This window comes from Hyperolius riggenbachi, chromosome 4 (assembly GCF_040937935.1).
Source record: "Hyperolius riggenbachi isolate aHypRig1 chromosome 4, aHypRig1.pri, whole genome shotgun sequence".
NCBI classification, from domain to species: domain Eukaryota; kingdom Metazoa; phylum Chordata; class Amphibia; order Anura; family Hyperoliidae; genus Hyperolius; species Hyperolius riggenbachi.
The window spans coordinates 276,216,810-276,240,965 of record NC_090649.1 but is presented as its reverse complement, the minus strand read 5'-3'; the positions used below and the strand labels follow the sequence as shown (position 1 = coordinate 276,240,965).

The following is a 24,156-nucleotide window of genomic DNA, read 5'->3' as shown; positions in this document are numbered from 1 at the left end:
AGATTGTGCGCCCCCCTGTGAGGGACAGATAAAGTGGAATAAAACTCTGACATAACATTCAATAAGTTCCCAAAGTACAGTTTATCTACTTGAAAGCTGCCAATGCATTTTATTCAAGCTGCTTTTTATTACATAGTAAAATCTTCTAGTGAGCTGTTTTAAACTGTGTGTATGCTTGAAGCTCTCTCCTTTTCAGTTGTTACACACAATGTAACAACTGAGGAATGTAAACAAAAGATACTGTTATCTCCACTTTGGATCGGATCCTAAGGTGAAGGGGCTTATTATGGCAGGACAAAGTGGTGTGTTTAACTATTTGAATGCCGTTCTGCTACAATTTTCATTTGTGCTAATAGGCTTAAAGGAAATTTCAATGAATTTAAGCTAGGCAAACTCTACTTATCTGGGGCTTCCTCCAGCCCCTTGCAGCTGATATATCCCTCATTACAGCTCTGCTCCCAGCCGCCCCCACTGGTGCAGAGGCCGACCTTGCAAAGTCATCCTTTACTGCACCTGTGCAATTGCCGCTGTCAATCACTCGCACGTGTGCTGGGGAACACTCCAGGGTAAGTAGAGATTGCCTAGCTAGGCTGACATTACCTTTAAGGCTGTAAGGAATCTTTTAGAGCATAGAAGAAATACTGAGTTTCAGACCACTTTAAGTGACAAGACAATATACTCTGTACAGCGCTGCGGAAGATGTTGGTGCCATATAAATACTAAATAATAAAAATAACTTTTGCTGTTGAAAATTGATTTTTAAGGTGACAATCCTGTTTTAAAGAGTACCTACGTTAGCATTATAGTTTGCTTTAAACTTAATAAATTTCCAAGATATATTAAATCACACATAAAAAAGTATGATTTTCTCACCCCCAGGGTCTGTATTGCACATATGGGCTTGAAATCCCCGCTCCCTGTCTGAAATCATGCCCTGGCAATTTTATTTTCCTTCCTAGCCATAGACGCAAAGTATGCTTTGGGATTAATGTCATGACTCCATTCCCCATGTCCTGCACCCAGCCTACACTCACTGTGAAAAGGCATGTAATCTGATCCAGACAGACAGGCAGACATCTAGAATATTAGAATTATAGCATGCTGTCTCGGATTTCTTCATAATCACTCTGCTCTGTTTCTCACTCTGTACCAAAGCAAGCCTGGCTCTTAAAGTTATAATTTCTTCAGTCCAGCCCATAAACTATACAGAGCATGTGTGAGATTGCACAGGCATATTTGCATGAAGGGGAGGGAAAAAGGCTAGAGGGGAGGGGAGGACACAATGCTGAGGGCGTACTTGCAAGGCATCAGCATGAGAAAGCTGGAGGTGCTACTACAGATATAAATGTGTGTCTGTTCGAGACACTATGACGTACTAGATGTAAACTTTTTATTATCCTCTAACTGCACACAATGCATATACTACATTTTTTTTTTTGAATGGAGGTAGTTTTTAAGTTTTGTTAACAGTCTATTTTAAAGGATACCCGAAGTGACATGATGAGATAGAAATGTGTATGTACAGTGCCTAGCACACAAATAACTTCCTCTGTATGAAAGAGTTAAATATCGGGTATGTAAGTGACTGACTCAGTCCGGACTCAGACAGGAAGTGACTACAGTGTGACCCTCACTGATAAGAAATTCCAACTATAAAACACTTTCCTAGCAGAAAATGGCTTCTGAGAGCAAGAAAGAGTTTAAAAGGGGAATTTCTTATCAGTGAGGGTGACACTGTAGTCACTTCCTGTCAGTCAGGACTGAGTCAGCCACTTACATACCTGATATTTAACGCTTTCAGGCAGAGAAAGAAAAAAAGGAACACAGCATTGTTATCTGTGTGCTAGGCACTGTACATACACATGTCGATCTCATCCTGTCACATGTCACTTCGGTTATCCTTTAAGATAGGATATAGTTTGTGGCTGCTTTTGAAGGAAACCTAAGGTGGTCATACACTTATAGATTTGCAGCAGATTCTACCATCAGATAGATTTCTGTCAGATGCCTGTCAAGTCAAATCAGACAGTAATCTCTCTGTATCACACACTAGGAACAGATTTTCAATAGATTTCAGAATGAAATCTATTGGAAATCTATAAAAAATCGATCTAAATTCTGTTGTATTCCTGATATTGTTATATGTTCGTTATTCTTTTTGAATAATAAAAGATAATTGCAAAAAAAAAAAATAGATCTAAATGCATTATTGCACCATTAGATCCAATGAACTCTATGGGCCATCGTTCTGCTGCCAGCAGCAGATCGACCTAGATTTTCCATCCTGTCAGATAGATTAAATAGATCAAAATCGATCAATTGGCTGAATTGAAAGAATCGATTTCTGATCAATCGATTCTATAGAATCGATCGACTGATGGCTGAAATCGACCAGTGTATGAGCCCCTTTAGAATAGGAGTGGTGTATTTGCTTTTAGACTAGATTTTTGTTGCTCAAAACACCGGTGAAAGACATGCAGTGTCCACCATACCACATAGGATGTTGAGCATAAATGTCACCCAAAAAAATAAAATTTTGACATTTTCTGTCTTCTTCCCAGTGGCAGGAAAACACTGAGTTGTATTCAGCTCATTCTACTCATGTATTGATTTGAGAAGAGCATGGCTTAATATCACCAATACTCTTTTTTGCCTTTTAAATATTGTTCTACTTTATATTTATTAAAGGACACCCGAGGTGAAAATAAACTAATGAAATAAACAATTGTATCTATCCTCCTTCTAAAAACAACTTTTTAAGATATTCCACAGTTTTATTTTACAGTATATTTAAATCTACTTTTTAAGTTTTTACTGTTTTATTGTTTTTGCTCATTGACACATTCATTGAGGTATGCCAGAGCTAAAATCTATGAACTAGTGACCCTTTTTTTATCTATTTCCTGCTCTCAGAAGCCATTTTCTGCTAGGAAGGTGTTTTATAGCTGTAATTTCTTATCAGTGAGGGTCACACTGTAGTCTGACCTAGTCCTGACAGGATCTGCCTCTTACATACCTGATGTTTAACTCCTACAGGCAGAGAAAGAAAAAAAGGAACACAGCCTAGTTATCTGTGTGCTAGGCACTGTAAATGCACATGTCTATCTCATCATGTCACATGTCACCTCGGGTATCCTTTAACCAACTAGGTATGACAACTATTGGCAGGGCTCAAGCTACAAACACTGAAGTTATACCAAAAGTTTAAGTATGAGCTGTATTACACCCCCCCCCCCCCCAAAAAAAAAAAAAAACTATATACAGATAGTCCTTGGTTAACAAACGAGGTAGGGACTGTAGGGTCATTCTTAACCTGAATCTGTTCTTAAGTCAGAAAACTGTACCATCTTTGTTTCCTGTATCTCCTTTTGTGTCACCTCTGTGTCACCTCTGCCCCCTGTACATGCTTACACAAGTTTAAAAGCCATTTTTTCTTTGAAATGTTTACAAACGATTTTCTCAAAATCCACAAGTCCAATTTGAAAAAGAAATGTTATTACTTGTTCCCACAGAATCCATGCCATTTGTATTGGCAGGTCGTATGTAAGTCAGGTGTTCTTAAGTTGGGGACTACCTGTATGTTAATCTACTGTCGGGTGGCAGGATGAGGTTCATGTTAAACTCTAGCAACCAGTGTTTTCCTTAGCCTGTGTAGGCTGAACAGTGGAAAAAGAAAACAAAGGGCTATTGAAATGAAAAAATAAATACATTATGCACTTATGTAGCGCTCTTCTCCTGTGAGAATTAAATCTCCTGAGAGCTAGAGCCACTAAGGGCATACAATCAGTAGCCCATCCTAGAGCATTAAGGACTCTTGCCCAATTACTCCTTACTGATTATTAACTGGCTCCAGCCAGGATTCCAAAATTTGTCTCCTATGTCAAAGGTGGTACCTAAACAGTAAACAGTGGCTGTCCAGTCACTCCAGTTGATGCTTTTAAACTGGTGCTAGAGAAGATGTTTGCAGATACCCTAGATGGCAAAAAAACAAAATACTAAGCCGGTGTATCATTGGCCAAACTATTCTCATAGTTTGGACATGTTATGAGAAATCCCACCTCTCTCTGGAGCAGCAGCTAAAGAAAATAAAAATAACGAGGAGATGGGAAACTTCAACCACAAAATGGATCTCTTTCATTTGAAGACCGTTAATATTTTTTTAGTTAAGTTGATGTTAAAGGGGCACTATGGTGAAAAATTGTAAAATTTTAAATATGTGCAAACATATTCAAATAATAAGTATGTTTGATACTTATCCGTTAGCCGGGCGCATCCGGCAGGTGGCAACAAAACTCCACCAGAGTTACATCTTTCCCTACTATCCATGTCGGCCTGGAGGGGGAATAGTAATTAGCGCCACCTGCCGGATGCGCCCGGCTAACGGATAAGTACCATATGTTTTTTTCCAGAGTAAAATGAGATATAAATTACTTTTCTGTAATGTTTACTTTTCTGTTTATGTTGCTGGCACTTACAGTAGGTAGTAGAAATCTGACAGAAGCGACAGGTTTTGGACTAGCCCATCTCTTTATAGGGGATTCCCAGGGATTTATTTCTTTTCAAAAGCACTTAGTGAATGGCAGTTGCTCTGTCCAACTGCCAAAAAACTATGTAGCGAGCAAGAAAAGCTGGCCAGCATCACTGTTTAAAGAGAATCTGTACTCAAAAGTTCTTACAATAAAAAGCATAGCATTCTATTCATTATGTTCTCCTGGGCCCCTCTTTGCTGTTTCTGTCACTCCCTACTGAGATCCTGGCTTGTAATTGCCAGTTTTAAGCAGTGTTTACAAACAAAAAACATGGCTGCTAACCAGCATGTGACAGGCTCAGCGAAGCTCAGTCTGTGACTCATACAGAGCCTGCAGGGGGAGTGGAGAGGGTGTGCATAACTTCTATCACAGCAGAGCAGCACATTCCTGCCTGAGCCAACAAAGCCAGCAAAGGAAAGAAGATTAGATTAGTTAACAGAAATAATATAGCCACTGTGCAACTAGGAAAGGCTGCAGTAAGACAGACCACATTAGAACAGGTATAGGAACTTATAGGATAGAAGAAATAAGTCTGAACATTTTGTTACAGAGTCTCTTTAAATCCTTTTCAGGGAATATCTTTATAAAGAATAAAAGCCTTGCTGAGAATCCCCTATGAAGAGATGGACTAGTCCAAAACATGTCACTTCTCCTCCTTCATTGAGCCAGTCATTCATTGTGGCTCTGTCCTCAATGCTGTGCCTCCACTCTCTGCTCATCATTACTGCAAGGTTACAAGAAAATGGCCGCAGCTGTCCACAAATGCGGAATTGGCGGTGGCCATTGTCTTGTGGCCCTGCTCTATTAGATGAGGAGGAGGAGGGCGATCTGCGGGGGAGCTGAATGGGGGAGCAGAGAGCGGCGACACAAAGCTGATGCTGCCACTACACATAAATGTGTCATGGCACACTGGTTGGGAACCTCTGATTTATGGGCACTATTAGTCTAATACTAATCAGGGCTATGGAGTTGGTAAATAATAGAATCCCAACTTATTTCACATTGAGCCATATTATTCTTTAGGTTTTTTGTTTTTTTGCTTCAGCAACATTTCCTCATCTTCTCTGAGACTCTGACTCACTTTAACTTTTGACGCACACATTATCATTGTGAATGATTGAGATGTCATGTAGTGTAATTAAACTAAAGAACGTGAAGTGCATCAGCAAAAACTTAGCATTACTATTGGTTTATGAAATCTGCCATTGCATCATAGAACAAATGAGCAGCTTTAAAGGGAACCTAAACTCAGAAGTATATGGATTTTCCTTTTAAAATAATACCAGTTGCCTGACTCTCCTGCTGATCCTGTGTCTCTAATGCCGTGCATACACGGCTCGTTTTGTGTGCCGGATCGAGCCAGCGGCTCGATGCCGGCGCATCCCCGCTCGTCCGCGCGGATTCATTGCCGCTCGTCCCTGCCGGCACTTCCTTATCACCGCTCGATTCCCTGCCATTGTCCGCCGGCGGGAATAGAGCGGGCGCGGGTCGAGCTGCATGGTCGGGCCAGCTGAATATTCTCAGCTGGCCGGATCAGCTGGTCGATACACGGTAAAGAAACGTACCGTGTATCCCCAGCATTATACTTTTTAGTCACAGCCCCTAAACAAGCATGCAGATCAGGTGCTCTGATTGAAGTCAGACTGGATTAGCTACATGCTTGTTTCAAATGTGTGATTCAGCCACTACTGCAGCTAAAGAGATCAACAGGACAGCCAGGCAACTGGTATTGTTTAAAAGGAAACCTCTATATCCCTCTCAGTTAAGGTTCCCTGTAAAGGTGGAAGTAAAGGGGTCAACCTTCGCTCAGTAAAAGCTAAGATTAGAGAAAGCAGTCTATAATCTCTGAAACTGACTATTGTTTTGAGAAGCAGTTTTTACTAAATGTAAGCTCTATGTTTCTGTCTTAGAATGATTATTACTTTGGGGTTAATGATTTCCTGCTTTTTGGTGTAGCTTAATCTTCTAAACGGTGTATAACATATGGTTGTTTCCCTGCTTCTGCTCATTTCTGGTCTGTGATCTGTCAGTGCTGTAATCCATTATTTTAAACAAGGATGCAGTCCATATATCAAGTGGGTGTCTGGTGCTGGCTTTACCAAATGCTTTATTTAGTTAAAAGTTTATGCAATTTAATCAAGTAGTTCTGACGCTTTTTCCTCTTTCTTTGAACAACGTATTGGTACGGGTGACAGGAAATCCCTTCTCGTGGGAATGGATCACTGTTACCTATGGAGAAAGGGAGATCGGGAGCCTTTATGGTGCAGTATCGTTAGAACCAATTGTGGCAGTTCCAGCAACCACCATATGCGCATGCGGAAAAAAAAAAGTTTCCGCTCGGTATCCCGAAACCTTCTGGGTCTGGGTGGTCCTCCTGTGATAATGTCTTCTCCTGTCTTCTAGTGAACTAGGTCAACAACTAGTGGGGAACAGCACCTCATAGAGGTGTAAGGGTACACTGGGTAAACAATTTGAGAAGGTGCCCATAGGAGTATTTATCGTAATTGAATAATGGAAAGGAGGTCTCTTACCTCCATAATGACTCTCAAAGGTGCAAAAGGAGTCTTTATTAAAAGAACAGATATCCTGATCTATGTCCGTGTGGTGCGTTGGCGCCCTCACACCACATGCACATAGATCAGGTTATGTGTTTGTATTGACCTGAGGAAGCGGGCTGAGTCCCGTGAAACGCGCTGTTTGCAGTAGTTCAATTACGATAATACTCCTATGGGCTCCTTCTCAAATTGTTTACCCAGTGTTCCTTTGAAGAAGTTATTGCTATTAATGTGCTTATCATTCATATGTTGAAGACTGAGTGGGGCATTTACTATGTGTCACATTGAGTAGCTAAATACTTGTTCATGGACACATGGTTTGCAGTGAGATGAAAAAAAAAATGAAGAAGGACACAGAGTTATGAAAGTAAGGTTAATCAAGTGTTGTTTAGTCAGAACATTCTCACACTATGCTCATATGTTATCACACTTATCCCTTCTGGCGGCAGTATTTTCCTTCATATGACCTGGTGTTTCTATAGCTTGTGATCAATCGCGTGTGATTGCTGACACCAATTGACTTTCAAAAGGAACCATTTGCTACTTCCTTTTTTTTCCTTTCTTTTTTCGTATTTTTCATCTTTTTTTGAAGGGCTGTTTGAGATTGCTATCTAAGCATTGATTTTTTTTTTAAAGGTATGTTTCCAAATGTCTGCTAAAAAGAGATTACTGGACAACAGGGATGAGCAGGCGGTAGCTAGAATTCAGATTCCCTTACAACCAATCTAAACCAGAGTATTACTGGGTATGGGCCGCTGCAGAGAGGGTTAACTTACCTATGTAAGGTATGCTGTACATGGGTATGCCTCTCTGCTATGCCTTTCAGAATTGTATAAAACTGAATGTTACAAGCACAAGCTTGTATTTGTTTTTAAAGTGGATTTAAACTGGGAACCTCTTATCTGTTTTAAAAATGTAGCCACAGCACGATAGCCTTTAAGGAAAAAAGCATTCTTCATAACAGTTAGGCAGGGGTCACACTTGTCTTTCAGTTTCTACACTTTTCAGAAAACTGAAACACAAATGTGACCTCTACCTTACAACAGCTAATGTAATTTACAGAGAAAACTGACAAATTGCGCAAGATGTCAGTTTTTTTTCTGCGTGCAAAATCTACATTCAAGTGTGACCTAGCTCATTGATTAACATGAGTTCTCAGTTGAAAACAATTTTTCTGTGCAGAAAACGCGCACGAAAGCCGACAAGTGTGACCCCTGCCTCAATGGAACACCTAAAAAAATCCTAAAACATGGCAGCACTATCCTGTGAGCACCAAAAGGGTTATGCCACCGTGGAACACAGGCAAGCAGAGAGCCCCAGCTCTTAAAGATTCACATCTGCTAATTAGAACCAATTTACCCCTTTGATCTAGCTAGCTAAACAAATGCAGAGCACAGTGCAGTGGATTTATCTAGCAACTATGGCCTTGATTCACTAAAGGTACCATGCAGAAATAGCGCATGTTAATGTTAGTGCACCCACGCTACATGCAGTCCTGTCAGCGTGCGCTCTTAACTTATGTGCGATCTTCTAACTGCTGCGCAAAGCCCTTGTAGCACGACTGCGATACTCCATCTGGGTGGCTACTACTATGTTAATTAATTACGGGACAGGGAGCATTTTACTTGTGGCAGGAAGGTTAGTGGGAACTGACACATCTGTTCTCATAAGCGTGCAATTCATCTGATTCATGTTTGCAGTTGGTATTTTCATCTACAGTCCGGTAATTGCGTCTTGCATTTGCATTCCGTTTGACAATATAAACGCATCCTATTGATAACATAGGATGCATTTACCATCCATTTTATAGCTGTGTTTTGTGAAATGCATCGCTTTTAGCTGTAGTTTGAACAGGCCCTACAACCCCTTGCTGCCACCTTCGCACACGCTGTGTCTGTGTGCTGAACAGTCAGTGGATTTTTCCTCACTGCCCTCCTCGCCCATTTACACAGACTGTCATTGCATGACTGCGGAGTCACAATGTGAATGGGACCGGCTGTGAGAGGTGGAAATGCGAGATTAGTCTTGCAGTAGGCTTTGGAGGAAGTTGCACAGCAGCCATAGGCATCTTAGTGCATTTTTAGTTTTGAGGATGGGTTTGGGTGGGACTGAAGGGAAGTACTGTCTATTCACATGTGCTACTGGCATATAAAGGTTTTTCACCTTTGTACATTGGGAAGTGCTATTGATTTTCTTTAGGTTCCAGGTTTTTAATGCTTCTTAACCTTTTTCATGGTAAAATCTCTTTAAAAGATTTAAAAAATAAAATAATATTTAGTAGTTACTGCCACTTTGCTTTATACTGTACTACTTTCTTTATTTGACTTTAGTTCTAATTGTATTGTTTTCTAATGTTTCATTCTTGCTCTTATTTATCTGGTTAAAATTCACTTGTAAATATACTCTATTTCCCTCTTTGCTTTAGCTGTTGCGGGAGCTGAAGCATCCGAATGTGATTGCATTACAGAAAGTATTCCTGTCTCATAGCGACAGAAAGGTGTGGCTGCTCTTTGATTATGCGGAACATGATCTGTGGGTAAGTTTGCAGCTCATTACACTTCAGAACACTTGTCGTTTAAAGCAAAATATTTCTTGGCACTTTGAACTCATATGCTGCTAGAGGACAACCATCTACAGTAGTGCTTGAAAGTGTATGATCCATTTAAAATGTTCTATATTTTACATAAATGTGATCTAATACCTCCTTTTGTTTTCAAACAAGTCCTATCCAGATGTAGAAAACCTGCTTAAAGTGGTCTAACACCCAGCATTTCAACTTTGCTTTAAAAGATTGCTTACAGCTTATAAACTATTATGCCAGATTTTTTTTTTAGCAGAAATTCACTGAATGGATTAAACATGACATTTTAGTGCTGCATTTAGCTAGAAATGCTCCTCGTGCTTGCTTGTTTAGTTACAAATGTATCTATCTACAATGTAACAAACAAACACTGCTCTGAGAGAACAAAGAGGGCTTCCCCGGCAGGCTTTTCAAAGGTCTATTTGTATTCCAAATAAAGATACATTTTGTAACTACAGATAAGAACTGATGCGGATTCCTAGTTAAATCCAACACTAAAATGTCATGTTTAACCCATTCAGTGAATTTCTGCTTAAAAAAAAATCTGGCATAATAGTTTGTAAGCTGTAAGCAATCTTTTAAAGCAAAGTTGTAATGCTGGGTGTTAAACCGCTTTAAATGTATCAAAAATTATTATGCTTGGTCACAAATTTATTGAAAAAAATCCAGTAACATATCTGCATGTGGCAAATATAAGTGAGCCTTAGCTCTTGGATTTTGATTTGTTTTTTCTTATAATTTGCTCCCTTTAGACCTTTTTACAACATTTCAGTTGGACCAAGATGGCGATTTTGACTTGACCATTTCATAACATTTCACTTTATTCCGATTTATTCATTCTTTAGAATTACATACAGTATATGTTTAGGCTTGCTGCATATACCACTGTACCTTGGGATTCAGTTCACAGACAGATGTGTTCACAATTTTCTTTACAATTCTCTGGCATGATCCAGAATTCATTGTTCCCTCAATGTCTGCGCGCTCTCCAGGGCTAGATATAGCAAAACAAGGTCCAAACAGAACACTTTCACCACCATGTTTTTCTTCTTCGAAAGTAACACTTCTCATTGAAGCACAACATTCTGTGATGGCTTAATTAATCCACAAAACATTTTCCAGTATTCTTATTGTTTGTCCACTGATCATTAGCAAACTGTAAATGTTCAGATTTTTTTGTGGGAAAAGTAGTGGCAGTTTCTTGCTGACCTGCTATAAACTCTATTGCTGTTCAGTTTTCTCCTGATGGTGGACTTATGGACATTCGCCAATGAGTCAGACTGGCCTTTAGTAGCTTAGACGTTACCTTGAGTTCCTTTGCAACCTCTTCACTATGCAGTTGGAGTTATCCTTTTTTTAATAGCAGGACATTATTGAACACAGTGTACAGATTATTAACATATTTTACCAACATGAAGCTATTTTTGATGGTTGACAACTTTTCAGTAGGGTAAAAAAAAAAAAATTTACTCCATTTGTAAGCAATCTGTCTCACTGTTGATTGATGGAGTCAAAACTCTTTAGAGTTGGTTTTCAGCTTTATGGCCATAAAAGTTCTCATTCTGAACTCCCCAGACACCTCAGTTGTTCAAGCCATGATGTTTTGTGTTTAATCAGGCTCAGTGGCTTAGCTAGAGATTATGAGGCCCCATAGCAAAACTTTGATGGGACCACCAGATGTAGGCACTGTTACGCAATACCACCTGCCCCTACCCTATGGATATGACTTATTTTGGGCAATTTGATTATCATGCCATTAAAACTGCACATAGTTCATGGTCACCAAGACAAACTCAGAGGTTGGAGAAACACAAAAACGTTAGCAGCTATTGCTATTGCTATTCCCCTGATCAGGCTTTGTTAGCTCTGTTCTTTAAATAAAAAAGAGTCTCTCACTCACACCCAATTCTCATCCTGTTGATTGAAAACACCATCTTCAAATTATATGATAATCCTAATGATTTACTTACTTTTGCCTCATGCTGATGTACTATTGAATATTTTCCCCCACCAATAAATGTATCCCTGAGTATATGCTTGATTCATTTATTTAACTAAGTTTTCTTTTTCTGATGCTAGGATGATGATGTTTTGAGTAACATTCATATGTAAATATGGAAACTTTTAATAGGTTCACAAACATTCAAGCACCACTGTATTCTTAATAAGTAAGTGTGGCAAAAAAAGCAAGTCTCAACTACATGAAATTATAGTTAAGGGACACAACCGCTCTATAGAGTACAAATACAGATAGAAATCATAAATTAGTGCCAAAGAGTGTTTAATGGCAAGTGGTACATCCAAATAGTCTAAACACAGATTTCCTTTGTTACTAATTCTAAGAATCTACTAGGATGAGTATTTGTGAGAAAATAACGATAGATTATTCTACTGATAGTGGATGGATAATAATGATATGACCACATTGCTGGCTCCTTTTGGTTTGTCCCATAAGTCCTAAAGGTCCAACTAACCTTAGATCTGCAAGCTGAAGAAGTTAGGTCTCAGTGTTCCACTCACAATCTCCCCTTGCTACCCATTTGTCATAGTGCAAACTTTGCCATCAGTTTTATAATTGTTTTATGTAGATTTAGATAGACCTGGATTTCAGACTGAGGCAATGTATTTCTATGGAATGTTAATGAAATATTTGCATATGTATTGGTAACTTAAAGGGGCACTATGGCGAAAAAATGTAACATTTAAAATATGTGTAAACATATACAAAAAAGAAGTACATTTTTTTCCTGAGTAAAATGAGCCATAAATTACTTTTCTCCTATGTTGCTGTCACTTACAGTAGATAGTAGAAATCTGAAAGAAGCAACGGGTTTTGGACTAGTCCATCTCTTCATAGGGGATTCTCATGGATTTATTTCTTTTCAAAAGCAGTTTGTGAATGGCAGTTGCTCTGTCCAACTGCCAAAAAACTGTGTAGCGAGCAGGGAAGCTAGCCAGCATCCTTGTTTAAATCCATTTTAGGGAATATCTTTATAAAGAATAAAAGCCTTGCTGAGAATGCCCTATGAAGAGATGGACTAGTTCAAAACCTGTTGCTTTTGTCAGATTTCTACTACCTACTGTAAGTGACAGCAACATAGGAAAAAAGTAATTTATGGCTCATTGTACTCTCAAAAAAACATACGTCTTATTTGTCTATGTTTGCACATATTTTAAAATTTTCCCTATAGTGCCCCTTTAAACAATAGTGGAATCTCTTAAGCACAATTCACAGCACATTCAAAGCACAGGTTTTTTTATGTTGCAACGCGGCTAGAGCACAAGAATCAAGTGTGAAACTGGCCTTAAAATTCATTGTGGTAACGTAAAGAGCCAAAATTAGAAAACAGTTGTCTCTGTCTGAATATTTATGTACCTAACTGCACTTTAGAGATAACTAATAGTATGTGTATTTACAACTTCTCTGTAGTCTCGTATTCCTGTTTTCACTGTAGGGATTTACCGTAATTGCAAAGCAGCCATTTCAGTGTGATGTAAAATCTGGTTAATTCATCTCCCAGCAAAAAGAACACTTTCATACTGTTACATGTAGGAACCTTTCAAGGCCTTCCAAGGTGAGGGGCAAGAATCTATTTTTACTCACCTGGGACTTCTTCCAGCCCCTTAGCAGCTGTCTCAGTCCCTCACCACAGATCTGGTGGTTCTCTGTGTCCCTGCTAACCGCCATAATATTCGTGACCCACTGATGGGGTTGGCTCTTCTGCGATTGCCCGCACTTCCACATCATCTGTACTGCCAGATGACGTGGCCTCAGGCGCAGAAGAGCTGACCCCACTGGTGGGTCACAATCATTACAGGCGTTCAGCTGGGACAACAAGGACCACCAGTGCTGTGGCAAGGAACTGAGACGGCTGCTAAGGGGCTGGAAGAAGCCCCAGGTGAGTAAAAATAGATTCTTGCCCCTCACCTCAGAAGTCCTTTATATACCAACTTTTGTAAGCTGGATCATTCTTGTTCAATGGAAGCGATCACTACTAGGGTTCAAGCTTGATCTCCATTATTATTTTAGTGTTCCATTATATCCTGTTGTGTTCAGATTCGATTTTCCACACTGCTGTTGCTGTTAGTATTGTGTTCACCAATTTTATCAATAAACATCTGCCTTTTGGTTTCTAGTTTCTTATAATTTTACAAAAGCTGGAGCCTCCATACTGTATGCTTTTATTAAACATGGCTTAGCAATTTTTGTATTGAGAAGCATATTTAGCCAGATGGGAAGTGTAGTTCCATTGACTATTAAAAAAATAAATAAAAGGTTAGTCATTTTAGTGAAGGTAGTAAGTATAGTTTAAATGGATATATTGACTTTCTACATTATGCCAGGTAGTTAGCTTCGTTTTCTAATATTTTATTCACTTATTATATTTCAAAATATGAATGCATGTTTTAAACATTGTAGCCTTGATTTGGATCTGATAATTTTTTACACCTTTAGAATATATCAAGTTTGTACAGTCCCAAGTAACAAGTAGCCTGAAATGGCCCAAATATTGTTGTTTACACTAAATGATAACTGTTCTCATAGCTGTTTCATTTTCTTTGGTATTTGCATCAATAAAATTGAAAGAAACATAAGGTAAGATGATGGCCAAGGTGAGATGTAGGCCAAGTCAGTTTTTAGCTTCCTATCCCCCATAGATACTTTTGCAGATTACCAGAACCAAATGCAAACTCACTAAACATTGGTTAGACAAATGTAGAAGTACATTTTTTCCTGTACTAATCTTTGAATAGTCATCCCTTTTCTCTAACTAGTGTTGCTCTGGGTAGAGGCAGGAAAATGTAGAATGAATACATAACATTGTGGCAGTGGCAGTAGAGCACTGCTGTACTATGCCTTCCTGTACTGTACTCTCCCCCCCCCCCCCCCACCAGTGATTGCTGCGTCACCATTATGTGAATACTTTGTGTGCTTCAAGGATGGCAACAAATAATGATGGGACATTTTGGCCCAAATGCAATTCACTTTTTCTCCTGAGTTTTCTCCTAGAAGATAATTTTCATCTTCTCTTTAAAATAACTTTTCAGAATGTCGCAATTAAGAAATAATCAAAACGTTAGGTGAAAAAGTACTGTCAAAATTATTCTGATTATCTTCTTGCTTGCTGGTGGTTTAAAGGGCCTTATATTAAAAAGATCTGAAAATATCACCCAGGAGAAAACTTATGAGAAAAAGTGAATTGCATATGGGCCTCTGTGTCTTCCAATATGGAGGTAAAAGAAGTTTTCTTGTCAAACAGGTGATGTGAAGGTGAATGATGGGAATTTCTCTGCCCGGGGTTATTTTTTATATGATGTGTTCTACTTGGCTACATGTATAGATCACATTAGGAAGAGATTGAGACAGATAACACCTACTGAAAAACTAGAGCTGTCTTGAAAACTTGTAATTGTAACCTATTCAGTTAGTCACTAAACAGTTAAATTTGAAGTGAGAAATGTTTTAGAGTCCTTATACCCTTCAGAATGCTCATGCTGAGTCGTCTCTATTCTCAGCATTTTCCCTCCTGTGCTACAAAACTATTATTGTAATAATCACCTCATTGTGCGGTTTAGAAAGGGCAAGTGAAGCTGGATGGTGACTTTACGTTCATCCAGCAGGTGTAGTATTATTTTCCTCTGCTTACCCTGAGCAGCATGCAGTCGCAGATAAGTCCCGAACACCCTACTACTTTTTTTTTTGGGGAGGGGGGGGGGGAGGCAACAGAATGCATTTGTAGACTGACACAGATTCATAAGGATTCCGTGTTAATGTGCAATTCACAGCTACTAATCAGGATTAATTTTCATATTGGTTCATCCGCACATTCTTGCAAATTGGTTCCTGCTTACATCCATTTACTAATGCAAAACTGAACATTTTTTTCAGACTTGCACAAAACCAGTGTGCACATCTTTACTAGCTCATAAATAATGTGTTTATCAATTCTAGCATATCATCAAGTTTCATCGTGCCTCGAAAGCAAATAAAAAGCCCATGCAGCTTCCTCGATCGATGGTCAAGTCTTTGCTTTACCAGATCTTGGATGGAATCCATTATCTGCATGCAAACTGGGTGCTACATCGAGACCTGGTAGGTACAGTAATTGTATATAGTAAGGGTAACACAGTTTCCTTAAAATAAAAAGTTCCTTTATTTTCAACAAAAACATTCTATTAAAGTGGTGAAAAATGTTTATAAAGTAATTATTTTAACAATTTCTGCAATGAAAATGAATTGTTACCCATAAATGTAATGTATAATGCAGTTTCTCCCTCCCATTCCTAACCTCCCCCCCCCCCCTCCCCCCCCCCCCCCCCCACACACACACCTTTTACCTCTACCTTCACCCCATTCCCATCAGTAGTGGATCAAACTATCAATAGACCAATTGCTTTGTAACATGGGGAAGATAATTACAGTATGTTCACTTGTGCTATAATTGCAGAGCAAGTGCTGTGATGATCAGAAATCGGATAATGTTCACACGTGCGCATTGTCCTTGCAAACTATCCAAAGTACAGGAGCAGAGCTGTGTGCTAACAGACACCAGGCACACTACATTCATGCTACAAATGACTGGCAACGTGATACCCTACGTTGTAATGTAAACGTTACAGGAAGAGACTTATTATTAAATCCACTGCGATATGCTGTATGCAGGGCCGGCCTTTGACTTGACTTAGGGCTTACATAGTCAGGGGCCCTGGCAGGTACAAACCCCCAACCAAACCCCATATCCCTCCCCCATCATGTACATTCATTTTCCCATCATATACATTTTTGAAGTCTCACTTTTCACTCTCACAAGCAGAAACTTTGAAACCCTATCCAAGTAGAAGGATTTTTTTTGCATACATATGGAGATATTACAGAATGTAAGCAGTTGACTTCAATATCTGCTAAGCTGACGTTGTGCATCTCAATTTATACATTTTAAAGCAATTTTGTGTCATATGACATCTGGAAATAGACAGTAAATCATATGCAGTAGAAGATCCAATCACATGCTTTGTGGGGGTTGTAGGAGCTATGGAAGTTCCCATAAAAAATTCCCAGCCACTATAGCTTAGAAATGGCGATTCTGACAGGACTTTTTTCAAATTTGGAAATAAGTCTGGAAAACTGCTTGCGAGCATTGCTAAGGGCAAAAGACATACTCAACATATTACTCATTTAAGGGACGCAAAAGGAGTGGTTCAAACTGAGTAAAAAAGAATCATTAAGATCTTTCAAGATTATTATCAAAATTTATACAGCAGCCCCACTCATGATGCGACCAAGGGAAATGAATTCCTTAGCAAAATACAACTACCTAAGCTGTCGGAGGAAGATATCCAATATCTTAATGCCCCGGTAACGGAAAATGAGGTCCTTACACTGTTGAAGACTGGCCCAAATGGCAAGGCTCCTGGCCCAGACGGCTTCTCTCTGGAGTTCTATAAGAGATTGAAAAAACATATATCCCCATGCCTGGCAAAATTTTATAATTATATTTTTGATAAAAAGATTTTTCCTCAGACAGGATATGAAGCTTATATAAAATTAATCCCTAAAAAAGACAAAGACACACTCGATCCAGGGTCTTTCAGACCTATCTCTTTATTAACTTGCGACATCAAATTGATGTCTAAGATATTAGCTGATCGCCTGGCAACACTATTACCAAATCTGATTGAAGCATCTCAAGTCGGTTTTGTGCAAGGTAGGGCAGCATTTTCTAATGTAAGAAAGGTGATGACAGTCTTAGAATATAACAGGCTCTCCTGCAATTCTCGGCATCCGGGGGCGATTTTGTCCCTGGATGCCGAGAAAGCTTTTGATAACGTTAGCTGGCAATGGCTACATCAGGTACTGTATGCTATGGGTTTTGAGGGTTCTTTTCAGGAATATATTTCCTCCATGTATTTACGCCCCACAGCGAAGCTTATAGTTGAGGGGGTGGCTTCTTCTCCTATCTACTTACAAAAAGGTACATGCCAGGGGTGCCCTTTATCCCCTCTACTTTTTAATCTGGCTATTGAACCCCTGGCGATATACCTTAGACAAGGGATTTTATTCCAAGGAATCACAGTAAAACATATGACACTTTTTTGTTCTTTATTTGCAGACGATATCTTACTCTATCTTAATAACCCAGTAAAAGACCCTAATAATATATTTAAATTCTTTGAACAGATAGGGGTATTTACTGGGTTTAAGATCAATAGAACAAAGTCAGAAATGCTGATACTATCAAATCACACTAATGATACAAAGAAGACGAGGACAGTAGCCTTGAACTTGGGAATTCAAATTCCAAGGGTTTCCTTGAAATACCTGGGTATACATTTTTCACAAAATGCTACCCAGATGTATAGGCTAAATTTTACCCCTATTATAAATAAAGTACTATTTGAGCTAAATACTTGGAAAAATTTACCACTTTCTCTATTAGGAAGATGCCATCTTATAAAAATGATCAGCTTCGGATGCCTGCTATATCCACTGCAAACCTTACCTCTTTTGCTCAGGCATGGGGATATTCAGGCCTTAACTAAGGCTTTTAAAATATTCTTGTGGCAGGGAAAAAGATCTAGAATTCCTTTGCGGATACTACAGAAGCCGATACTTGCCATTGGGGCGAATTTCCCTAATCTCAGAGTTTATAATGTAGCTGCTCTTTTGCGTCATTGTAGAGACTGGCTGGGAAATACGGGTTTTTTCACTAATATCACTTTGGAACAGCAACTGGTAACACCATGGTCTTTAACAGGAATTTTGCATGTTAAAATATCCCAACTCCCAGCTCATATCAAACGTAATGTACTAGTCAGGGATACCTGTATTGCTCTGAGAGAGGTGAGACAATTTCTTACTCTGCGGGGCCATCTCTCCCCCTTGATGCCTTTATGGTCTTCTCCCTCTTTCCTGGGTGGTCGGGGGGGGGGGGGGGGGGGGCGATGGCCAGGTTTTGGATACGCAGAGGAATCTTATCTCTCTCACATGTTTTAAACCAAAGAGGGACATTACTTACCTTCTCAGAACTGCGTTCCCGCTTCCGCCTCCCTAACACTCATGCTTATCTGTATGTACAGCTTCAGCATTTTTCAAAATGTCCACTTTTGGTCAATCTGGCTCATTACCAAATCATGACAACCTGCTCAAGCTGTTAGGCAATTTGAAAGAAAAGAAATCAATCTTGGAACTATATAACGAAATAAAACATTTTAAATTAGATCAGAATTCCCCAAAATATCTAAATTATTGGGCCAAATCCCTGAGATGTCAGAAGGAGGAATTAAGTATATTAATAGAGCAAGGTTGGCAGAATGTCAGACAAGTGATGATAGGGGAGGCATGAAGAGAGATGCAGTTAAAAATAATCTGTAAAGGATACTATACATTTAATTTTAAAAAAATATCTGAACCCGCACGTTATTTGACTGCATTCCCTAAATGTGGAGAATCCTCACCAGATTTATTCCATTTACTTTGGACATGTACGAAACTTAGACAATTTTGGGAGGAGGTGGGGAGACTCACATATAAGGTAACTAAACTTACAAGGCCTCTAGACCCAAAAATGTATATATTCCATAGTGTCCCCCCACAGACCTCATTGAAACCAACCCCTTTGAAGCCTTTGGAACATCTGTTTTTCTTGGCGGCAAAAAAGTTTGTTCTGAATTTATGGATACACTCAGAAACCCCCTCACAGAAACAGGTCCTGGAAATGATGCGTAAACTACTATACATTGCTAAGTTTAATGCAGAACAAGCTAAAAAAGCTAACACACAAACATTCTTTAGACTTTGGAGGCCATTTATCATCCAATTTGCTCCTAAGGCCGAAATTAAGCAAATAATGGAGCCTTTTACTTATACCTCATGGTATTTGAGGGGGAAGATTGCGGGTTCCCTGGGACCCTTAAAAATTAGTGATGATGATGTATGATCCAGGAATAACTATATTTGCTCTCGCCCTGTAAATGTACATTACTATCTAGACCTATTCTTATTATATCCAATATTTGTGATGGTAAAACAATGGCTGTGATGGGAGGCCCTAGACTCTCCTGATTCCCGATATGACCGGAATTATTAAGGGGGGGGGGGGGGTACAGGGCTGAATGTTCTGGGGAAGAGGTGGGTGGGTTAGGCTAAGGGGGGTTATAGCTATGTCTTATCTTTTTTCATATTTTTCTGCTATACTGTATTATATAGATATACATAAGGGGTAAAACCCATGAAGATGTCAGATGTGCTTCTTTGACTGATCTATATGTTTCTGAATAATTGCTTGATTCTATGTCCTACTATATTTACCCTGAAATACATACTTTTCTTTGATATTATTATATGTAACTGTATATTTTCTCGGACTTTTTCATGGAAATAAAAAAGTAAAAAAAAAAAATAAGAAATGGCGATTCTCTGAAATTACAGTTTTGATTTTGTTGAAAACAGAGCTTGAATTCTTTGGTGTTCTAATTTTAAAGTAAACTTCAATTTGTCATGTGACAAATTTAACAGCTGATGGGAGATTACACCAGATGAAAGATCCAAAATCTCTTCCATCTGGTTGTCCGTTGTTTATGTAATCAGTTTGTGGGTAGAATTTCAATTGTTTATGCCTTTTAGCTCTCTCTGTGCTATAGGGTCCAATCTTATTCAAGTACAGATTTCATCTTCTAGCTTGTCTGAAGCCACTGTAACATTCTGTGAGAATATACAATAGTAAACAGCAGAGAATATACTATGTTAATATACAGTAGTATTATTATTTTATATTCTCACCCTGTTGATAATATTGTCACATTTTTATCTACATTATTATACCCTGATTAACAAACTTACTTATTAGGAATGGTCACTTTACCAGCTGTGATCTTGCTTCATATGCAGAGACACTGTATAAGTTATTTTTTTCTGTTCTGACATTTACAAATTTATATTGACTCATGTACAGAAGGGGGGGGGGGGGGGGGCGGGGGGCTGTTTGAGGGATCCAGATGGCAGCACTTTATGAGAGCTCCCAGTGTCATTCTCTATAATTTCCTGATTAGGGGTACATTCTGACATCCCGCAACGGTGTTTAGAAGCTTTTCTCTCAGATGCAAACGTTACCGGGCTTTGATGACCAGAGGAAGTTCCCCACATGACAGGAGTCGAAGCCTCAGTCACAATGTGCAAGCTCTGCCCAACACGTGGGGTGGTGACTGCAGCCCTCTGTGACAACCACCCACCAATCCCGTATTACTAGGCCTCAGTTATCATGCAGGTCTCATACACTAGAGACATCTGGAGGCGAATCCACTGTGTGCTCAATAAACTGTTAAGATTGGTTGATGGTGCCCATACATGAACAATCTCAATTGTCTGTGCAATCGAAAAAGGAAAATGATCGACTTTGCGTAATTTGGTTGAAATAATCAAATTTGCACAAGTCGGTCAGAGTAATCAATTTTGCTTGAAAATCGAGGTGATCGCTGCCACCATCCTTCCGAGATTATAACAGGATAAAGGAATCCCAATGCTATCGAAATATGATAGCCAGGCCCAATCATGGCCAATCTGCTCCAGTCACCATTCGGGGAATAGTAACTTTCGAAGGCTTGAAGACTGTGAGCAGTGTGACGTTAAAAAGGGGTTGCTGGAACCATATATGATGCAATCTCGAATGTATGTACAGTCTTTAAAATAAAATTATCGATTTGCACGCTGGAAATTTGATACTAGCTATTCCTAGAAGGAAGAAAACAGTTACCGTATATACTCGCAAGCAAGCCGAATTTTTGACCCCCAAAAAGTGGGTCAAAAGTTGGGGGGGTCGGCTTGCTTGCGAGTCATGTTGTAGAAATTTGCTCCCACCACTACCGTCCCCCCCCCCCGCTCCCCCCACGACCGCTGCTGCTATTACTTTAGCTCGGCGCCGCTTCTATTCCCCTGTCCTGCTCGTAATTCACAGCAGCGCGCCCCACGGCGGCTGCTGTGGTGAGGGAGGGAGCCGTAGAGAGAGAGCGGTTCCCATAGTAACGGCGATACACATCGCCGCTACAGAAAGCCGCTCTCTCTACGGCTCCCTCCCTCATCAAAGCAGCCGCCGTGGGGCGCGCTGCTGTGAATTACGAGCAGGACAGGGGAATAGAAGTGGCGCCGAGCTAAGGTAATAGCAGCAGTGGCCGCGGGGGGTGCACTACCTACCCATACTGGGCACTATACTAGCTATACTGGGCACTAGACTAGCTATACTGGGGCACTACCTACCTTTACTGGGCACTATACTAGCTATACTGGGCACTATACTAGCTATACTGGGGCACTACCTAGCCATACTGGGCACTATACTAGCTATACTGGGGCACTACCTACCCATACTGGGCACTATACTAGCTATACTGAGCACTATACTGAGGCACTACCTACCCATACTGGGCACTATACTAGCTATACTGGGCACTAGACTAGCTATACTGGGGCACTACCTACCCATACTGGGCACTATACTAGCTATACTGGGGCACTACCTAGCCATACTGGGCACTATACTAGCTATACTGGGCACTATACTAGCTATACTGGGCACGATACTAGCTATACTGGGCACTATACTAGCTATACTGGGGCACTACCTACCCATACTGGGCACAATACTAGCTATACTGGGCACGGTACTAGCTATACTGGGCACTATACTGGGGCACTATCTACCCATACTGGGCACTATACTAGCTATACTGGGCACGATACTAGCTATACTGGGCACTATACTGAGGCACTACCTACCCATACTGGGCACTATACTAGCTATACTGGGCACGATACTAGCTATACTGGGCACTATACTAGCTATACTGGGGCACTACCTACCCATACTGGGCACTAATCTAGCTATACTGGGCACTATACTAACTATACTGAGGCACCACCTACCCATACTGGGCACTATACTAGCTATACCGGGACACACTGGGGGATCACACGGACAGCATTTCCTACCCCCGACTTATATGAGGGTCGGTCATTTTTTTCTGTTTTTTCAGGTGAAAGTTGGGGGGTCGGCTTATATGTGGGTCGGCTTGCTTGTGAGTATATACGATATTTTACAACCTAGCTAGCAAATCAAAAATTTATAAGAAAAGAATGTGGTAGTAAGTCTCTTCAGAGGGCAGATTCTTTGTAGCAACAATCAGATTGCCATAACAGGCACACGACTGAACAATTCCATCGTTAGTTTATTCTAAAACTATACACACAAATATACTTTACAACCAACAGGTAAATATACCTGTCAGTCAGAACAGATTGGGTTGATAGAAAAGGGTAGAGATGAAAAGGAAATAGATTGTCTTATAATACAGTTCAAAGTACTGTTATTGGTAGTCCATGCGGCAATCGAAAGTCCAAGATGGACGATTGCCATGCGGCCAGAGGCCTTTGGGCTTGATTCACTAAGAAAAATAACATGCCTTATCCGAGTTAACACACCTTATCAAAGTTAACATGCCTTATCAGAGTAGCATAGCGAGTGCTGCAAACCTGCAGGGGCTCAGGGCAGGACAAGTGGATTGCCAATTAGCAGGCATAAGTTTGTAGCGCTCACTATGCTACTCTGATAAAGCGTGTTAACGTTTTTATAAGGTGTGTTATCTCTGATAGGGCGTGTTAACTCGGATAAGGCATGCTATTTGTCTTAGTGAATCAAGCCCTTTGTGAGAAGGGAAAAACCAAGATGGCCGCTTGCTAGAGTCCAGCTGGCTTGTTGGGATGGTATTAGACACATATGATGAACAAAGAACCCTGGACTATGTGGGTGTCTGGGTTTTACTCATTCCTCCAGCGGGGAGTGGTTGTGACTCGCACAAGTCCAGCCCTGTGTAACTGGAACAGGGGCTGTCCTATCCCAGAGAGGCAGAAAAATGGCAGGATTCTTGTTCTTCCAGTCTTTCGGTGCTTTTAGGATCAATGAAAATCTAGACTGCATATTCACAATCGGCATCATTTTGTGAATTATTTGATATGAAATATCACGGGGTAGCCATTTAGGGTACCCGGAAATGTTTATTTCTCCTAGTGGGAATCTCGGATCTGTGTGGGAATTTCCCCGAGCATGTGTTAGAAGATAAATAATGAGGCATGAAGAGATAGTTTGATTAAGTATCTTCCTAAACCATGCAATATTGTAAAATTGTGCCCATTATTAAATATAGATTTGGACTTTGCTGAAAAGGTTGTTTGCTCTCTTGTGAGCAACCATATGGGCCTGATAATGATCAGCCCTGTGTTTTTTAAAATCAGGACAGAGGCTATGGGCTTGATGCACAAAGCGGTGCTAACCTACTTAGCACGCCTAAAAACTTTGGGCGTGTTAACCAGGGTGCTAAGTAGGTTAGCACCGTTTTTTGAAATCAGATCATGCGCAAAGTCCCGCCCGCAAAACCTTGTGCGCATAGCGCGGTGCGACACAAATAGCACACCCGATGCACCTATAAGGCTGCATGCGGTGTG

At 40.1% G+C, this 24,156-nt stretch overlaps 1 protein-coding gene across 5 annotated transcripts in view; it reads left to right on the top strand.

The window, feature by feature from the left end:
- CDK19 (cyclin dependent kinase 19) overlaps window positions 1-24,156 on the top strand; it is a 502,598-nt gene that overhangs the window by 370,945 nt on the left and 107,497 nt on the right. For all 5 annotated transcript variants that reach the window (XM_068231298.1, XM_068231299.1, XM_068231302.1 and 2 more), the window contains 2 exons: window positions 9,510-9,620; window positions 15,619-15,759. In XM_068231298.1, the coding sequence (XP_068087399.1) occupies window positions 9,510-9,620; window positions 15,619-15,759 (252 nt within the window). The remainder of the gene's footprint in view (window positions 1-9,509; window positions 9,621-15,618; window positions 15,760-24,156) is intronic.